This window comes from Dama dama, chromosome 18 (assembly GCF_033118175.1).
Source record: "Dama dama isolate Ldn47 chromosome 18, ASM3311817v1, whole genome shotgun sequence".
Taxonomy (NCBI): domain Eukaryota; kingdom Metazoa; phylum Chordata; class Mammalia; order Artiodactyla; family Cervidae; genus Dama; species Dama dama.
In genome coordinates, this window is record NC_083698.1 from 42,246,969 (window position 1) to 42,268,127 (window position 21,159).

General features: G+C 37.4%; 1 protein-coding gene across 2 annotated transcripts in view; it reads right to left on the reverse strand.

Moving 5' to 3' along the window:
• The window catches only part of DNAJC2 (DnaJ heat shock protein family (Hsp40) member C2), a 30,207-nt gene extending 11,715 nt beyond the window's left edge, over window positions 1-18,492 (reverse strand). The window contains exons 1-10 of one of the 2 annotated variants that reach the window (XM_061165181.1): window positions 18,230-18,492; window positions 15,985-16,175; window positions 13,478-13,553; window positions 5,235-5,333; window positions 4,107-4,248; window positions 2,684-2,764; window positions 1,509-1,574; window positions 1,089-1,180; window positions 890-1,011; window positions 325-474 (exon numbers count right to left, since the gene is read on the reverse strand). In XM_061165181.1, the coding sequence (XP_061021164.1) occupies window positions 325-474; window positions 890-1,011; window positions 1,089-1,180; window positions 1,509-1,574; window positions 2,684-2,764; window positions 4,107-4,248; window positions 5,235-5,333; window positions 13,478-13,553; window positions 15,985-16,175; window positions 18,230-18,293 (1,083 nt within the window). In that variant the 5' untranslated portion in view covers window positions 18,294-18,492. The remainder of the gene's footprint in view (window positions 1-324; window positions 475-889; window positions 1,012-1,088; window positions 1,181-1,508; window positions 1,575-2,683; window positions 2,765-4,106; window positions 4,249-5,234; window positions 5,334-13,477; window positions 13,554-15,984; window positions 16,176-18,229) is intronic. The other variant, XM_061165182.1, reaches the window with a different exon arrangement.
• Between the last annotated feature and the right edge of the window lie 2,667 nt (window positions 18,493-21,159).

The following is a 21,159-nucleotide window of genomic DNA, read 5'->3' on the forward strand; positions in this document are numbered from 1 at the left end:
AGATCCTGATTTGAACAATTCAAGTATAAAAAGATGTTAAGATAATCAAGAAGATATGAATATGGAACATGTATTAAAATAATAAGCTTTTTTCTTTTTGATGGTTTAAAAAGCCAAGATGGTTATTTTAAAAACAAACAAAACACGACCCTATCAGAGTTGCATACTGAATATGTGTGAAATTTTTAAAAACTGAGTTTTAAAATATTTATATTTTGAGATAAAGTGCAGATAGTAGTCTATTTTTACCATATAGAAATATTTTTAAGTTTAAACAGAATCTGATTTACTTGTATGTAGTGTTTGTTCAATCGGTCAACGTACCTTGCATGAGTTTCGAAGTTTTTGCCTTTCTTTCTTAATGGCTTTTTTCTGGATATCTTTCTCCTTCTTTGCCAATAATGCTTGTTGTCTAACTTCCTCTTCTTCTTTCTCCTTTGCTAACCGAGCAGCTTCTAATTCAGCTTGTCTTTGCTTTAATAAAATTATTTAGAAATAAAGTTAGAATTCTTAAATGCTCTATAACCTTACTAAAAAAATACAATTTTTAGTAACTTATATTACAAAAAGGTAAACATAAACTTATCAAAGACTGAAGGAAAAGCAGATAAATTTTTATCTGCTTTTTATAAATTTTTTTCTACAAAAACTTATAGAAATGTAAAACTGACATGAAATAAGTGTAGTATTAAGAAATTTATATGACATCATGTTTTTGCCCAGTAAGAATTTGGAGGTAAAGAAGATCCTTCTATCAACTATGCCAAGTGTCGTGATTCATTCATAGTAGCACCTAGGTCTCTGCTGACAGATTCTGTGTTTAAAATAGATCTGAAGACTGACAATATTATGAACATTTAAAGTCCAACTTTATCAAATGTCATCTTACTTTCTCTTTAGCCTCTTGCTCCTTTCGTTTTGCGTCTGCTTTTGCTTTCTTTTCTGCTTCTTTCTTGGCTTTTTCCTCTTCCTTAAATTTTTTTATCCTTGGGTCACAGCTATATGCATTATCTACCAAAAAAAAGTTAAATCTTTTGAATGTCTAACATTTAATTAAAGAACTCTAAAAACCCATCAGTTACACTTACCAACTAATGTTCTTATTCTGTTCATTTCTTCTTTTTTCCTTTGGGCCCTTGTTGCTCTGTTCTGCTTTTCAATCCATCTCCTTTCGTCACGGCTATTAAATAGGAAATATTGGAAACAAACTACTGCTTATAGATGGTATGATAGGAAAATGTAATGTTTTATAAATAAAACTAAGCAACCAGAAGAAAAAGAATTTGCTGACTTGAGCTTTATAGACAATTTCTTAAGTAATTTCATTAGCATATCATATTTAGCACTATCAAGCTTAACTTGTGAGATGGGCTCTCAAAATATCAAAAAACTCATTTAAAATGGATACACAGAAAAATGTGAAAGAAAATACACATGGTGCATTTTTTATATCATCACAAATACCAAAGAACCAAATAAAATGTCTTATCAATGATTTACATACATACCATTCTGCTTTTTCTTTTTCTTCTTCATCTAAATAAGAAAATTCTCTCCAAGAATCAAAATTATACCTAATATAAATAGAAATAAAATAAAGTCAAGCCAAAACAAATGAAAAATATCTTCCTTTTAAAATTAAGTTAGGAGCATAAAATATTAAGAAACTTCAGTGACAAGTGGATGAGTTTAATAGATCCCTCCCCTCTTTTCTGATACTGAAATCACACTATACTCAAGTCTTTTTCTTCTTCTTTTTAAAATGAGCTGTATTTGGAATGGAAGTCTAAAATACTTATCAGCCCTAAATCAAAATAGCAGCTTCCTGCTATCTCTTCTGAATATCAGGTTTTACTCTTGACTGGGACTTGTTACAAGTTGTTCCTGCCTTCACCTCCCCTAGATTGTCAAGTTTTAAGGTCACCTAGTAATGGTTACTTTATCTGGTTTGTATTCTCTGAAGCTAAGAGCAACTACAACTGACAGAGCTAAATTTGTCATTTATTTTACAGTGATTTTGTTTTCATATTTACCAGATACTTAATGAGAAAATATAGCACACGTAATATAAAAGTAGAAAATGAGTAATATGTATTAAAATTAATGAACCAGTTAGAGATCGCAGAATTCCTTGTCATATATTCAAATAACTTTAAAAAATAAATGAAAATTTTTTTACTGAATTCAAATGACTCATTTTTCATTGTTTTTTATTGCTATAGTGTGCTTGACATCTAGAAATCTGGTTGATAGAAAACAGATTGAAAAAACAATCATAAAAGCCTAAATAGTACACAGGAGATAATACAGCATTCTGTGGAAACTTTGATTTCTTAAAGTGAAGTCACTCAGTCGTGTCCGACTCTTTGCTACCCTGTGGAGTATAGCCCACACAGGCTCCTCTGTCCATGGGATTTTCCAGGCAAGAATACTGGAGTGGGTTGCCATTTCCTTCTCCAGGGGATCTTCCCAACCCAGGGATCGAACCCAGGTCTTCCGCTTTGCTGGCAGATGCTTTAACCTCTGAGCCACCAGGGAAGATTTCTTAAAAGAGTCCTCCTTTTGTTCAGTGAAGGTTCTGTGATTTTTCCATCCATCAATTAATTTATAAAAGTCAATCAAGTACTTATTGAATACTTTTCTTAAAAAATGAAAGCACTGGAGAAACAATGTATTCACTCACCAGAAAGAATAAAATGCATCTACATCTTCAAATGATGAATTCATATCACCAAGTTTAGGGACATTTTTTTTATTTGACCACCTGAAATATTAAAAAAAAGAAAAGCTAAAAACATTTTGTACAAACGCTCAACAACTGATTTGTTAAAAAAGTTTTTATGAATCCCTTATAATCTCCCTGCTACGTCCTCCATGACTAAGAGATAGAGCAGGGGGATCAGGAGTGCTGTGATGAGCAATACAAGTGCAGTAAAAGGGAGGACAAGGGGAGGATGGGGGTGCAGGAGAAAACAATGGAACAGTGTTCTAACTCGCAGCTTATCTTCAGTTCTGTAAATTACAAGGTTGTGGAAGATGCCAGGGTAGCCAGGAAAAACGACTCTAGCCCCACCTTTCAAGCTCACTTAGTCCTCAGTACAAGCAGTACAGAAGGGACCTGCAGGCCGAGCCTTTTAAGAAACGTGAATCCTCAGAGGGAACAGATTTCCACCTCCTCATCTCTACCACCTCCCCCTTAATAATCAGACTTGTAGGTTTAGCACTTGACCCACCATCTCCGAAAGAATCCTGAGACTGCTACTGATTTGTTTTGCCAACTTGATGCAGTGTTCCATACACTCACAAATATAATACACTAATTTTTTTTTACAACCTTAATTTTTTTTAAATCACAAAACAAAGGTAAGGAGAAAGGGTGTAGGAAATAGTAGGCTGTATCAAACCACCAATCAAAGTGCTTCTCAAACTTAGCTACCCATCAAAATCACCTGCGAGCATTAAAAAACCTACAGGCATTCCAAACCACTTAAATTAAAATCAGTTTCTCCAGTGGAACCCAGGCATCAGGAACTGTTCAAGCTCCCCAGCTGATTCCAATATGCAGCTAAGATGTGCTCTGAGGAAACCTTCCAACGCAGACGGAAGCAAAAAAATGTAGATTACTGGTTCAAAAACAATTTGAAACTGATTTTAATTAAATACATTATATATGACTTAAATCTTAAATATAAATTCACCCTTTGTCAGAGAACCTTATGATAATCAGATGCTCAAAAATAGAATAAAAGTATTTCCTAAATGAAAACTGACCAAATGTAGTAGTGTACCTGTTAACAAAGGGGAGGGAGAAAATGGGAAATCACTGTCACCTAAGTATCAGCGTCACACTACATAAAGTCAACCACTATTCTTTCCCCCAAAGGAAATTTAAAAGAAAAATGTCCTGTGAGTTAATTTAACTAAAGGAAGGAAGAACTGTTTAGAGAATGAAATAACCAATTATAGCAAGTTCACCAGAGGAGCTCAATACTGTAAAGGAGGAGGAAGAAGAACCAAACTATTACCAGAGGAAAAAAACAGAAACTTGGAACTCTAAGAAGCCAGCCAGTACAGCATTATGATCACAAGGGGATGCCGTAACTCACCTGGAATTCCTTTCAAACACTGGGGAAAATACTTCGAAGAAATTGTCCTTTGCTTCACTTTTAGAAGGAACTGAGTTATCAAAAGTAGGATCTATACTGTTAAATGCTCGTCTTTTCACTGGATCAGATAACATTTCATAAGCTGAAGAAAAAAAAAAATCAAAGATCACATCACCATAATGCTACATTTTTTTCCTTAAAAAAAATTATTTTTTGTACTTAAAAATTGTGTGTGCTTATGGGGAGGGGAGGACTTCAGTAATAGCTCGAGCATTACTGGTTAAAACGGGACTTAAAAACTTCTGTACGTATCTCTTCTGGAAAAGACAGGACAAAACAATAAACACACTCAATCTTGAAGAAAGCATGACTGAGGAAAAAGAAATAGCTAGAAAATTAACTGTTAGATCCCAAGACTGTCAAAAAAAGAAAAAAAAAATATCAAAGGATCTTTGGCATCCTGAGCACTGTGTTAAGTGCGAGCCAATAAAGAGTAAGTTTGAAAAGTGTATACAGCTTTTAAAAAATTAGCATCAAAATTAAAAATCACATCTAAGGAAACATTTAGAAATGGTGGTTCTCTCTATTAATTTGCTTATGAGGATATGGCTATGTAAATAGCCATTGACAGTTGTGGGTCCTTTACTAGGATAGAATCAACTTCTTGATTTAAATAAGCAAAATATCTGAGGAACAATTTAATCCCATAAGGCATCTGAAACTGAAAAAGATCTTAGTAATCTCAACATTAAACACAGCACTTATATGAAGTAACTCCAGGATAAGCTTCTCATAAGAATCACCTGCAGATCTTGTTAAAAATAACTAATAAAAATAATTGAAAAAAAAAAAAAGTAGATTCAGATTCAGTAGGTCTGGGTCAGGGCCAAAGCTTCTGCATTTCTGACAAGCTGCATTTCTGGCATTGCTGATGCCATTGGTTGGGAGAACCTCAGTTTATATAGTGAGGCTCTGGGGGAGATTACCACAAATAACCAGATGTTAACTAAAAATGTTTTTAAATGGTATGGTATAAATGAACTACAGTATACACAGGAAACCCAATCCAAACAATTAATAAATAATCTTCACTATTAAAAATTCCCAACCCTTAAGAGGCTTTCTTACCTTTAGTTATGCAAGTGAAGTAGTCATTATCTCCTTCTTTTATTGGTTCACCGGCTGCTTTCCGTTTGTCTGGGTGATGTTTTAAAACCATTGCTTTATCTACAAAGTAAGATTTAGATAACTTGTCCTTTTAGTCATCAAAATTAAAAAAGAAGATCAGTTAAGCAGAGCCATTTTTAAAAGCATAATATTAATTTAAAAATATTTTCTCCCAAAGTAAAACATATACTTATTAAAAAGAAATTACAGAGAAATAATTTTAGCATGGGTGTGCTCAGTCATGTCCAACTCTGTGCGACCCCATGGACTGCACTGCACCCTGCCAGGCTCCTCTGTCCATGGGATTTTCCAGCAAGATTATTAGACTGGGTTGCCATTTCCTCCTCCAGGGGATCTTCCCGATCCAGAAACCCAAGTCTCTCGTGTCTCCCACATTGGCAGGCAGATTCTTTACCACTGGACCACCTAAGAAACCCTGAAATAACTTCAAGAACTGGCCAAAGTGCCAGCATCCAAAAAGACAACTGCCATTAATATTTTGGTGTACGTCCACACAGACTTTTTCCCCCTTAAGCATATACCTTTAAAAATGTAGGTATAATCATACTATATATACCAATTTGTGATTATTTTCAACTAAACATTACAGCAGTTCCATTTTCCAGGCAGTTGCAAATGTGTCAGAAAATTTTAACAACCACTTAGTACAGTATTTCAAGTAGATCTATCATAACTAATTCAACTATTTCTCTACTGTTGGGTATTTACTATAGATTGTTTCCAATTCTTCACTGCTATAAGCTATTTCAATATGAATCATTTTTTACACAAGTATTTTCATATTTATGACTCTTTCTTCTCAGTATATACTTAGAGAAGTATATCAGTGAGTGAAAATGTATGAACAAGTCCCTTTCTGAAAGTTATACCACTGCAACCCCTATGTTAACATTCTTTTCACCACAACCTCAACAGCACTGGATCCAATCGTTTAAAACATGATTATCACCGGTGCTCAAGGAGATCGAAAAAATGTTTGTGGTTATTTCTATCTTTCTTCCCTTACTTGTGGAGTAATAGAGAGCTATCTTAGTTTTTCTTCTTAGCGTGCGAGTCACTTTACAGTGAATAATGGCTAGCTGTTAATATCCATTAAGCATTTAATAGGTGCCAGCACTATTTATCAATTAATCTTTTCAGTAACTCTGAGAAAAGTACTATTAGTTTCTCCACTTTACAGATAAGGAAATAAGGCACAAGGAGGTTAAATAACCACTTACTTTACCTCTATGCAACCTGTCCAAAGTCCTGGTCAAATTGGGCTCTAATCCAGGCAGCCTGACTCCAGAGCCTGTGCTTGGGTGCGGCCTCTCCTAGTCCATCATGCTTGATGCTAATGCTTTCCCCAGCTGCTGTGACCATTCTTGTGTTTTTAAAAACATTCAGTTCATTAATTCATATTTACTGATCATTTCCTTTATACTGTATTCCAGTACTTATAAAGGAGGTCCTTCATTCTTCAGAAGTTTGATATGTTTCTATCTGAGTATCTTCTATGGTCAAAATTGAAAAGCTTATTTAATTTTCAAAGTCCTAACATTATCTAATAATCCTTCCCTTCTCTACTAATTTGTGAGGCTTCCTTTATCTCAGTAAATTTTACCAAGGTCTGTTTCTGGCTGCCTATTCTTGTTGCGGGATTATCTTTAATTAATTAATTATCTTTAATTATCTTTAATTAATAATCCCACGACAAGACTCTATCTTTCTAATATATTTGATGGTACCTTCCAGACACTATTATTCTCATTTATTTTCCTTGCACTTGGCTACTTAATTCAACTCTTTTAGTTTTTAGGTAGATCCTGTTACCTACAGCATCCCTTGTGACTCACCTGGTAAAGAATCTGCCTGCAATGCGGGAGACCTGGGTTTGATTCCGGGTTGGGAAGCTCCCCTGGAGAAGGCTACCCACTCCAGTATTCTGGCCTAGAGAATTCCATTGACTGTATAGTCCATGGGGTCACAAAGAGTCGGACATGACTGAGCGACTTTCACTTTCACATATTACCTACAAATAATATATTTCTTTCTTATAGTTCTCTCTCCTTTAATATCTTAATTCACTGACCCAAACTCCCAAATAGCTTAAAAGTCATCGGCAGGCTCCCTCATGGGTTTTTATGAGAGTATTACTAAGTCACACAGTTATAAGTTTGTTGACAGTGAAATCTGAAATATGTGGGAATTAATTACATTTCTTTTCAAAGTTCTATTTATCAAAAAGGAGTGAATATTAAATTGTACTATATGTACTTTCACTATCTTCTTAGGACATCACATTGATATATTGATAATATTATGTAAAATATAAGTAGATTTAGCTTTGTTAATATATTTCTTAAGAGTAATATTCATTGGCAGTATCCTTTTAACATATAGTTGAATTCATTTTGCTATTAACTGTTTTTGTTTGTTTTTGGTATTATTCAACACATTCATGGATGATATTTATAGTTTTTTTTTTTCTGGCCACATTTAAAAAAGTAATTAGTTTTTAAGATTCACAACAAAATTAAGAGGGTGATTAACAGATCTATAGACCGTCCGCCCTTCCTCAACTCCCCCCACCAGAGCAGTCCATTTGTTTTTTTTTTCACCTAGCTTTTTTTTTTTCCAAATCTGGCTGCCCCATGTGGCTTGTGGGATGTCAGTTCCCTAACCAGAGACCAAACCCAGGCCCTGGCAATGAAGTGCTGAGTCCTAACCACTGGACTAGGAGGGAATGCCCACTATTTGCTACAACTGATGACCCTACACTGACACTTCATAATCACCTAAAGGCCATAGTTTTCACTCCTGGTGGTGGACATTCTGTGGGTTTGGATGAATGCATGACAACAGATATCCATCATAATATACAGAGTATTTTCACTGCCCCCAAATCCTCTGTGCTCTACCTATTCATGTCTCCTCAATCCCTCAACCCCTGGCAACGAAGAACTTTTCACTGACTTTTCCATAATTTTGCCTTTCAATGCCAGGTTTTCATACTAGGATTACATTAACGGTCATGAAATGAATTGTTTCTAAAACAGTTTATGTTTGGCATGAAAATTTTCAATTCCTTAAGCATTAAAAAAAAAAATTAACCTAAGAAATCACTTAGGTCTACACATTTTCAGGAGATAATTCTGGGTAACTCTTTAAATTTCTTCAATTTCAAAAAAAGCCAATTTTATCAAAAATTCCAAATTCCTTGCATATAACTGTGGTCTCAGTTAAAAATACCTTCTGTAACTGTTTTTATTCCTTCTGTACTCTACTATGTTTTTCCTTCTTATAAATCCATTTTAAGATATTGTTTTATATACTTTTTTCCTTCCATCTTCCTCAGTGATACGCCTTTAAATATTTGAATTGAATGTTTTGTTTTTTCTCTCCTTTAGAAAAGGTAACAGAGGTATTCTCTGGTGGTCCAGTGGTTAAGATTCCACGCTTCCACTGCGAGGGACCTGGGTTCAATTCCTGATCAGAGGGCTAAGATGCCACGTGCCTTGCAGTGCAGCAAAAAAAAAGAGGGGGGGGCGGGGTGGGAAGGAAAAGGTAACATGATAGCTTTGTAGGCAATGAACTTACTGACGGTAGGGCTCTAGCTGCCAACTGTCTGTTCTGATAGTCAATGATCTTGCTCTCAATACAATTTTTATTTCTGTCTAGGTCCAAATGTGTATAAACAATACTCAAGTGATTTTTTTTTTGGTTTGTTGAATCAGATCTACTTTATTACATAGAATAAAGTGTTCATATTTTAAGTACTCTGTTCAGAAGGTTGTGACAATTGTATACAGTTGCTTAACAAAGGAAAACTCAAAGGAAAACACAGATTGTTTCCATCACTCAGAGTTCCCCTGTACCCCTTTTCCAGTCAAGTCCCACCCCCCACAACTTGGGGCAACCTTTCTGACTTCTCTCATGAGAGATTATGTTTGTATGCTCTTGAAGTTCATCTAAATGGAATCATACAGTATGTCTTTGTATCTGACATAATGTTTTAAGATTCACCCCCTTATGTGTATCAGCAATTTTTAAAAAACTGCTAAACACTACTCTATTTTATGAATACAAGCAGTTTGCTTATCCATCATCCTGTTGGTGAACATCTGGGTGGCTTCCAGTTTTTGGACATTGTGAATAAGTCTGTTATGAATATTTCTGTACAAATCTTTTTATGGCATATTTAGTGATTTCTGTATGCACTGCAAGGTTTCAGAAACTTTAATAAATACACTTTTGTTTGTTTAAGCTACAGTAAAAAAAAAACAAGTATATTATCAGTTTCTCCACTAACACTCAAGAGGAGACATTTTCACCTTCTAGCCGGTTTAAGGAGAAAAGGAATTTATTGAAGGTTATCAGACAGCTCACAGGAACTAAGAGTCTGACTATTAGGCCTGGAAGCTTACTAGCCAGGAACAACCATCACATCATATAGGATAGTTCAGAGGTGTGATGACCCCACCACTGTTGGGCACTGCAGGAAGGGAGCATTGGCTTTTCCCACGGCCAGTGCTTGGGGAAAACCATAGCTTCTCTAGCCACCACTCGGGGCTCTTCCACCCTGGCTGGCAAAATGGATGCTGTGCAGCTCAGCCTGACTCACACTGTTCTCCTTTGAAATGCAAGTGTGTGCTGAGGAGTAAACCATAATGGCAACCCATTCCAGTATTCCTGCCTGGAAAATTCCATGGAGAGAGGAGGCTGGCAGGCTACAGTCCAAGGAGTCACAAAAAGTTGGACACAACTAACTACACGCATGCACGCACACATGCCTACAAATATTCTCAACCTCAAGTCACAGCTCTTTATAAATCAGGTAAGTTTTCTTTATTTGCAATTACTGTCTCTGTTACATTTATTCTGACCTGTTCTTTAGGGAAATCTGACATCTTTTTATTCTTTCCTTCTGAATCTTGGGAATATTTCTCTAGACTGTCCTCTGCTTTACTGTTTTCTAATTGTATTGCAGCCTTTGTAATTCTAAATCCTGCTCTCCTGTTTTGAGTTTCCAGGCAATTCTATTTTTTTTTTCTCTTGAATCTCTTTCTGCAATGCCTATGTCACCCCCCCTTAACCCAATGCAACATCTTTGTATCGCACTGACAAGGTGGAGCAAGTCTTCTTTTGAACCTTATGATAAAGTCTGAGATAGGCAATGCCTGTTTTTTGTTAATAGTCTCCTCTTATGCTACACTGTTTTCTCCTTCATTGACTTTTCCACCTAGTCACCTCTAGTCATTTATGTACAGTATACTCTGCCCAGAGTTGGGGCTGAAGGAGGCAAAAGATATCCTTCAATATTAAAAACAAGGTAACAGAGGCCAAAGAATATCTTTCAGTTTGAAAAAGAGACAAGGGTAATTTCTGAGCAGCTGTTGTGCATGTTTACCATAATTTCAGACTTCTCTCTCCTCCCTTCCTCACCAAAGACAGTTTCTGGGGTTTTGAAGGTACATTACTAAATGGACTTTTATTGTACATTCATATTGCTACTACCAGAAAAAGCATCTATGATTTTTTTATACAGAAGTACAGCTGATTTACAATATTGTGTTAGTTTCAGTTGTATAGCAAAGTGATTCAGATATTTATATATTTTTTCCCCTGATTCTTTTCCATTATAGATTACAAAAATGTCTATTATTTCTAATTTTAAGAGGCATTCTATGAAACAGTTTTCAGCTTAAAATATGAGAATTACTTTTCAAATATTTGTTTATTTATATTTATTTGGTTGCAATGGGCCTTAGTTGTGGCCTGTGGGATCTTCAGTTGTTCATATCGGATCCAGCTCCCTGGCCAGGGATTGAACCCGGGTCTCCTTCACTGGAGCACAGAGTTCTAGCCACTGGACCACCCAGGAAGTTCCCCATGAGAAGTATTTTAAGCTAAAATTATTAAATTTAGAAAATTCAAATCAAAGACTTTATTTCCAAGCAGCGACTATCAAACCTACATGCATCATTTGCCAGTGTGGCAATTTTTCTTCAAGAAAAAAATGGAAATACTTTTAGTATGCAAGTACTTTCTCTTAATCCATCATTCAACTTTCCTAGCAATTTATTCTTTTCAGATAATGCATAAAAAGAAAAAAAAAAAGACCACTTACTTTATCCACTCATGAATGAATCCCTAATTTTCATCACAGTCATTCAAAAAATTTTAAAAATTAAAACTTTCAACAAACTATTATGTATAAAATATGCTATAAGGATATACTATACAAAACAGGGAATATAATCAATATTTTACAGTAACTATAAGTGGAGTATAACTTTTAAAAACTGTGAATCACTATACTGGACACCTGTAATTTATATAATATTATACATTAATTATAATTTAAAAAACTAAATAAAATGTAAAAAAAGCCTACAACCTCCTTTATGTGTTGCTAATAGGATTCAAGAACTAGAAGGGTCTCAATGTAATCAGACTCATATTATTAGGTTTGTCTATGCTAATAATTACAAATTTGCAAAGAATTAACTCTGCATTTTTACTTTTGGACTAGATTCCAGGGAGCAGTAAGTAGCAGCCATCTATTTTACAGTGACAGAGGAAAGAGAATGTCAGTCTTCTGAATAAATACTGAGAAAATACAACAAGGAGGCAGAGAGCTAATGATAAATCCACATAATGTTAATCTGTACATTGGGGGTGCAAAACTTTTGGCAACAGAATATTCAAAAATTAATTTCTATTATCCCAATAAAATGGACTTAACAGAAGCAAATGGATGTTTCTTTTATAATTATTACATATTTTTCTATCTTTAGAGAATTCCTCACCTTAAAACATAAAACTACTTTCATAGTTCTAAATCACTTCCAGTTCTTTCATAAATTTGTATGTGTCAACACATTATAGTATTTGTATGCTATTCTTTCAGAGTAAGACTTCGCAGATACTTTTCCAGGGCAAATGAATTTTCTTAGCATTTATGTATACTGCAATGACTATTCATATGTATTAACATATGCTTATTCTAAAATCATGCCAGCCTTTAAAGAAATCCAATAATAGGTCTTAAATATTCTCATATATTCCTTCAACTAACAAAATGAAGACACTTCCTGTGACTTTCCTAAATACAAGCAATAATGGGAGTTTTGAGTTTCTTTTTCATAGTTGTGTGCGCTTTGTGCACAGTCATATCTGACTCTTTGTGAACCCCTGGACTGTAGTCCACAAGGTGTCTCTGTCCATGAATTTTCCAGGCAATAAAACGAGTGGGTTGCCATTTCCTGCTTCAGGGGATCTTCCCGACCCAGGGATCAAATCTGCGTCTCCTGCATTCGCAGGTGGATTCTTTACCACTGCATCACCTGGGAAGCCCCATTTACCATACTTAGGCTCAACCAGTATTTTTCAACATGAGGTAGGTCTCATTTAGTCATCTTTCTCCAAGTACAATACTTTCCCTCCTTGACTGACCCTGATACCCTCTTCCTTTTTCATATGGCCACAATTTTACCTCCTCTGATCTCAATATCCATTCTCTAGAGTAGAAGGTAGAATACTGTTCTAAGATAAAAGAGAAAACTGATCACCTTCACCTCTTTCATGAAGCTTTACTAATTAGGTGACCAAATGGTGTGTAAGAAATTACGTCCACAAGACGTCAGAGGACAGAACAGTTTAGAGCACTAAGTGGACAGTGACTCTTAAGCCAATGAAGACTGGTTTGCCAATGATTTCTGCCCCCGCACCTGCCACCCCACCAATTTTTAACCTTGTCAATAAAAAGAACAGTGAAGCATCAGATACCTCTTTTCTTGGACAGAAGAGATAAAATGGTACCAACAGAGATGTGACCTAAGATCACAAAAGAGCACCAACAAACTGAAGTTATCAAGGCAACTTCCACTAAGCGCAGCTGGCCAAACTTCCAAACGGAGGTGAAATACTATTTTTTAAAAGCGTGCCATTAGAAGAATGTTGTTTATTCTGTCACAAATACACTCACCTGATTTCTTGACCCTAATGAGGATATCCATTCAGGAGACTTATTGCTTATTTTTGATTTTGAAGGTAAGGGGACTGTGGTTATACACTGGTATACTACATAACTTACACTAAATCTAGTTATGCCTAGAGACTGTGATCATGTAATACTTTTTCAAGAGGATAACATTTCCTATAGCAGATATTTGACTATTCCAAAATAACCAAATACTTACGAGCTGCTTTAATCTGTCTCTGTGTAGCTTTGTATCTTACATGGCCAAGTCCAAGTACTGCATAATGATCTTGGTTCTGATAAAGACACAAAAGGGAGTCAAATGTGAAATGAAGCCGTATATCCTATCCCTTGTGTTGCTATCCTAATACAGTGTTTCCCAAAGTGAGACTCTCATAATAGAAGTTTAGTGAGATATTCCACATGAGTCCTGAGGTCACAGAAGTTTAGGAAACATGGACCACTGTATATCTAGCCTTCTTTATAATCTGTATACATAGAAAGCAAACAAAGGCTCTGAGAAGCCCTGCAGTTAAAAAAAAAACAAAAAAAACCCAAAAAACCCAAAACAAAAACAAGCAGACAGAAACCTATAAAGTCTAGTATTTTTTGAAATCACTTTACCAAATAACTCTTTTTTCTATTAATACAAATTAATATTCTATGGCTATCCTTAAATCAGGGTATAGCCAGCAAGATTTCAGAACTGAGGGGAGCATTACAGAAGCCCCAGTAGGTTGGGCCAGTGGCAATGACAGTATAGGAACCATGTGGAGCAAAGAAGGTTGGATGAACATTTTGAGAAACTGGTGTTTCTTTGGATAGGAAGCTCCTGCTTTCATTTTCCTTGCAAATTTAGAGGTTGAGGCAGCACTTGAGCAAAGGCTCCTGACAGAACTCAAAGGGTGTATCCAGTATCAGAGAATGAGTGGGAAGAAAGGGGAGTTGAAGGTATAAAACATGGAAGAAAAAAGATCAAATAGGATCAACTGGTTTTCCTTTAAATTCAGGACTGCAAACTCCCAATGGATGGGTTCCTTGATCACGCCTGGCATTCACACTTCATTCCACTCTCTAAAACTATTATTACATACCTTGGTCCTCTAGTCTTTCCTTAAGCTTCATAGCCCCTGCTCCACCCTCTCATCAATGGCCTTGCTTCCTGCTTAATGAAAACTATGTAAATTACCATACTCAAATTCCTGCATCTTTTTGCCATTGTCCTGCATCCATGTATCTTTTACCTTTCCCTCACCACTGAGAAAGCCTGTCCTACTAAGACAAATTACTCCGTTCCTCTTCTTGGTTCTAAACACCATCTTCTCTACATCTCTCAAATGCTAGCATCTTTCCGCTGTCTTCTAAATTTCAACTGAATTATTTTTATCAGTATTAGAAGATGCTCTGTTATCGCTCCTCATGCAGACCTTGCTTGCGTTTCTTTGCTTCCCATCATTACTTCCTGAAAAAGCTGCCCTACTTTCGCTTTACATTCTCTAGCATTTACTTTTCAAATCACTCCAGTCTAGTTCTACTCTGTCCATTCTCGGCCCTGGGGTTATGAAGCTGCTCTCTTCAGAATCAATTTCCAACTGCCAAATACAAGATCACCCAACTGCCTTTACTTGATTCAACTTTCACTGGCAGCACAGGTGACTCTTGAAACATTATCTTGCTTTAGTTTCTGTGAATCCACTGTTTTTCTCCCATCTTTCAGTAGCTTTTCCAGTTATTCTGACTGGCTTCTCGATGCCCTGCAAAGCTCAGTCCTGGGGTTTCTTTCTGTCTCTCTCTCTACTTTGGTCCAAGGTGATCTGATCCGATGCCAGGACTGGAAGATGGTAAGTGCCCTGTAAATGTTCATGACTCCCTAGTTCACTCTAACACAGACGTCTGAGTTCCAGATGCAGAGTAACATAACACCATGCCCCCCACAAACTTCCTTTTCCTTCAATGCTGTGCTGGTGACCACCACCACGGTCTAACAGGTGACTCATGCTGGGGTGATCAGGGGTCTTCTAAATACGTCCCCTTCTCTTGGGCAGCACAATCAAGGTCTCCAAGACTCATCAAGTCTACCTCTCCTCAAAGCAAATCTTTCTCCTCTGTCTCAAAACTTGGCTACAAATTTAGTTCAAGCATTAAGCATTCACTTGTACACTAGCCCTATAACAGTAAACTATTCCCTTCCCCTCTCATCCTGCTCTCCCTTTTCAAGCAAATTTCTGTACTACCAGAAATTACTTTTCTGAAATTAGCTCAGAAACTTCAGATGATGTCTTACTGTCCTGAAAGCAAAATATAAATTCCTTCCTTGGTATGGCATAAGAAGGACCCTCCAGAGTTCATTCAGATTCTGTTTTCAGTCTGATTTCTCACCACCACCCTTTCATGTGCTACTCTACCCTTCACCAAGTCCTGAAGAGGCAGCACATATTCTTTCACTCCTTTTGTCTTTGCATACCTATTCCTTCTGACCAGAACACCTTTTCTCCCTCTTACTTCAAAGATTGTCCCTTAACGGTTTAAGACCACTCAGACATGACCTTTTCTATGAAACCTTTCTGGATTTCTCCAGTAGAGCTAGTATCCTACGGCTAGTGCTGTCCCACTCAGGATTTGGCCATAAACAGGTGCTAAATTATGATTATTTTGTTGAATCATTTTAAAACATGGCTTAATAATGGAAAACTGCACCTGACTGAACAAAATTCAGATATTAAATACCTTCCAGTCTTTGGGATCAAGTGTTTTCAGCATGGGAAACTCTTCTAACTGCAATTCTTCATCTTCTGATTCTTCTGATAACTCTTTCTTATCCTCCAGTTCCTGAAAAGAGGCAGAAGCATTTCTGTTTCTCCTCTTAACAAAAGCTTCAAACCATCTTCCCACAGGTTCAACTTGACAGAGTGTTGAGGCTGTGATTGAAAGTGTTAAGAGAGGCTTCAGTGTATTGCACAGAATAAATCTGTTCCAAGGCAATAAATAATATCAAACCAGTGACAGCATAAGTATATAATTTCAAAACCATCAACTGAGAAAATAACTGCAGTAATCCAGTTAACATGAGAATAAGCAATAAATAATCATTTCCTAGTATTTACAGAGAGTTAATCAACATCTTCCAATTATCCAATAAAACAGGACATTCAGCAATGTCGATAAATTGATACTTTTCTGAGGAAATGAGAGGAAGATGAGGGATAGGGAGAGATGTTTCTAACTGCCTTCTTTTTAGACTAATAATTGTAATAAAGTAACAAATAATTGTAAACTCATAAACAGCTAGCCTCATCAAAAAAATCTAAATCCAACTAAAAATATTTTACTTATTAAAACCTGAATTTAGATAGCTTTCAAACATTTTAAGAATTCACTAGCAATGATTTTTTCTGAAAGACAATTTTCAAGCAGCTAACAGGGATTTACTAATGAAACTGTGCTTTAGTGGAACAGCTCTGAAATCAAAAGCTCTGAATTTCAGCGTGGGTCTGGCTATTAGTAGCTATGTGAAATGAGTCAGAGATGCCTTCAACTGTAAAATGGGAATACTTATCTGCTTCCTTGTAAAACTGGATGACAAACTATGAAAGCATTTTGAAAATCAGAGAAACAAAGAAAAGTGAAGTCGCTCACTCGTGTCTGACTCTTTGCCACCCCGTGGACTGTGGCCTACCAGACTCCTCTGTCCATGGAATTTTCCAGGCAAGAGTACCGGAGTGGGTTGCCATTTCCTTCTCCAGGGGATTTTTCTGACCCAGGGATAGAACCCAGGTCTCCCACATTGCAGGCAGACCCTTTACATCTGAGCCACCAGAGAAGCCCCAAACTGTTAAATGAAAGTAAGTCTTTATCATTATTCCTGGGAAGTGCGGTAAGTCACTATACCTTTGTACATTAACAATTCAAGAAAGGTAATTTGGGTCAGGAAAAGAGTGAGCATCTTGATTTCCATTTTTTATTTCAAATGAAAGCAAAAAGCTGTATTATCTAATAATAACTCAGATTTAAGTCTTTCTTTGTACCGAATGGCCACAATTTTGTAAAACTATCTCCGCTTTTCATGTTTTACTTGGGTAGGAAAACTGAGGTTTTTTTCTACCATTCACAGAAGATTCCAAACCACTATGTTCAAGAAGCACGACCTGTGTAATGCAGGTGTGGCTTTCAAGCCTTTCTGTTTGCGAGATTACAGAGAAACCTCTGTAAGTAGGAACACAACATGTGCCGTGAAATATGTCTGAAACCACAAACAAGCGTCTATATACGTAGTTCTGATAATCAATGAAATCATTGAAAACTAGAGACTCTTTAAATTTACAATACCATGACTGTCCTGGGCTATAAATCTAAGAAGCTGCAGCAGCAGGGGAACTTTCCCTCCCTTAAACAAAAACAGAAGACAGTTGATTTACATAGGACGTTTCACTTAATGACTGCCTTTAAAAGTCTGTCTACACGGGTCTTACCACCACCACGCAGTGATCTTTTCTTACCGAATATAAAGAGCACTGTTTGGGTTGGGACATCTAAAAAACAAAGCCGGAGCAAATGTACAGAGGGAGAAAGGTGTTTAAGTGAGCGCCGGCAGCAAAGCTTTGTAGGGGCTCAGGCACGTGGGGACCTAGCTGCGGGCAGTTTCTTGCTTTAGGCAAGGAGATGCTTGTAAGAACCTTTTTAGGGTACTGGAGGGTTCGGGACCGAACTGCTCCGCCTGATCCATGAGTCAGCAGCAGCGACACGAGGAAGAAACTGCGGGGGCAGAAGGAAGACGCCCCCCTCCCTCCTTCCTTCCAGTCTGAGGAAAGACTTCTGCGTAACAGGGAGCAAAAACACACTCGTGACGTCGCTGCCCCGCACTCGACAAGCTAGTTGCCACGGGCAAGGATAGAGAGGTTACGGGGTCGCCAAGGTGGAGGACCGAGGGAGGGGCGGCTGAGGCTAGACGGAGCCGGGCTGAGTGGGCACGTACCAGAGGTCAGAGCGTGGGTGATGGCGGTGCCCTGGCCGTCTGCAGCGCTTGGCAGGAGCAGCATGATGACGCCGGAGCCAGCCCCGCGGGCGCAGCGGCTCGCGTCCCAGGAGGAGGGCGCTTAGAGTCCCTCCAGCTCTACCTCCCTGTCCGAGCCTCGCGCCTTGGCTCTACGAGCTCCAGGAACCGGCGCATGGAGACGGCCAATAACTACTTCCGGGATGAATCCTTCGTGGTTCGTAGGCCAATCCCACCCCCACTCCCCTCGGCCAACGTGTGCGGCTGCCTAGGTCCTCTACTGACTAATATCCGGCTGGGGACCAAGATTCACGAATGAAAGGTTCCTAGAATTATCAGTTCCCTGGTTAAAAAAAAAAAAAAAAAAAAAAAACGATTAATTTCCACTTCCAGTGCAATACATAGAACATGATTTTCTAAAGCAGCTCTTACTATATTCTTTTCCTTTTTAAGTTACTACTACTTTATTAGTCTGAATGTAACCGTTCATTTTTGTAGTAGCTCTACTTGTTAAAAGGTGAAAAGATGTGTACGAATTAGTATTGAGAATAACTGTTACAGCCTACACCTTTATAGAGAATTCTGTACCTAAAACTCTAGTGCAATTATGTTTGCCTAAATAATAGAAAGTGAAAGTGGCTCAGTCATGTCTGACTCTTTGCAACCCCATGGACTCTCCAGACCAGAATACTGGAATGGGTAGCCTTTTCCTTCTCCAGAAATAATAATAGAAGCTAATGTTTGTTGTGCTATTACTAGTTTACCTGTGGTATCTCATTTAACACTCCTATCATTTGCAGAAGAAACCCCTCTTCAGTGTTAGATCCTAATCCAAGGCCAACAATCATTTTACACTGCTCTAGCAGCATCAAGTTTTCTTTCAGGATATTCCCAATTACAGGACTCTGGGACTAAACTGTTCATTAAAGACTGTATGATTCCTTCGAGGACTGAAGTAAAAAAGCAAGAATTAGCAAAAGGAAAACAGTGGGTGAAAATTCACAGACCCTCCCACCCCCCAACTCCCACTCCCATTACCCCTTCCAGAGTATCTGGATTAGGTTGTGCAAAAGAAAAGACTTGATGTACCCACTTTTCTCCAAAGAGAACCAGAAATAAGCAAATTATTATCTAGGAATTAATTTTCATTGTTAAAATACATTGACTTTACCTGTATATGCTGTATGACAAAACTGGTATTTCAAAAACTAATCAATCTCCCACTAAAACTCTTATTGACCCCTTTCTTTATTAATTTTCAGTTCAGTTCAGTCGCTCAGTCCTGTCTGACACTTTGCAACCCCATGGACTGAAGCACGCCAGGCCTCCCTGTCCATCATCAACTCCCAGAGTTTACTCAAACTCGTACGTCCATCGAGTCGGTGATGCCATCCAACCATCTCATCCTCTATCTTCCCCTTCTCCTCACTCCTTCAATCTTTCCCTGCATCAGGGTTTTTTTCAGATGAGTCAGTTCTTTCCATCAGGTGACCAAAGTATTGGAGCTTCAGCCTCAGCGTCAGTCCTTCCAATGAACATTCAGGACTGATTTCCTTTGGGATTGACTGGTTGAATCTCCTTGCAGTCCAAGGGGCTCTAAAGAATCTTCTCCAACATCACAGTTCAAAAGCATCAATTCTTCGGCGCTCGGCTTTCTTTATACTCCATCTCTCACATCCATAGATGACTACTGGAAAAACCATAACCTTGACTAGACAGACCTTTGTTGGCAAAGTAATGTCTCTGTTTTTTAATGTGCTGTCCTAGGTTGGTCATAACTTTTCTTCCAAGGAGTAAGCGTCTTTTAATTTCATGACTGCCATCACCATCTGCAGTGATTTTGCAGCCCCCCAAAATAAAGTCTGACACTGTTTCTCCATCTATTTGCCATGAAGTGATGGGACCAGATGCCATGATCTTAGTTTTTTGAATGTTGAGCTTTAAGCCAACTTTTTCACTCTCCTCTTTCACTTTCATCAAGAGGCTCTTTATTAACGTAACCACTGTTAAAACAAGCTCCAAGGTTCAAGGTAACCAGACTCCATTTTCTTAATAAATTTTTTCTCACACCTCTTCCATCCATTTTCATCATAACCTTTAAATTGTAGTGAAATCACATAAAATTCTCATCTTAACCATTTTAAAGTGTGCAGTTCAGTAGTGTTAAGTACATTCACTCTGTTGTGCACCCAATCTCCAGTACTCTTTTCATCTTGCAAAACTGAAACTCATGGTGTTAAATGACAACTCCCCATTTCCACCACCCCATGCCCCCATCAACCATTATTTAACTTTCCATCTCTGAATTTGACCTCTATAGGTACCTCCTATAAGTGGAATCATACACTATTTGTCTTCTTGTGACTATTCCCTTAGCATAATTTCCTCACAAGTGGTTATGTGTCAGATTTTTTTCTTTTTAAGGCTGAATAATATTCCATTGTATGTACATCTTATTTATGCATTCATCTGTTGACTGGGTTGCTTCCACCTTTCAAGTATCATGAATAACGTTGCTACTAATATGGAGGTACAACTATCTCTCTGAGACCCTGCTTGTGTGTATATACCCAGAACTGGAATTGCTGGGTCATGTGACCATTCCATTTTTAACTTTCTGAGGTACTGCCATACTGTTTTCCATTGTAGTTACACCTTTTAAATATTTCTATAGCTATACACGAGGTTTCCATTTTCTCCACATCCTCACCAACACTTTTTTTTTCCTTTTTCTTGATAATAACCATTCTAACAGGTATGAAAGAATGTTTCATAGTTTTGATTTGCATTTCCTCAGGGCCTAATGATGCTGAACATCTTTTCCTGTGCTTGTTGACCATTTGTAGAACTTCTTTGGAGAGATATCCATTCAAGTACATTGTCTATTCAAAGAATCAGGTTTTGTCCTGAGT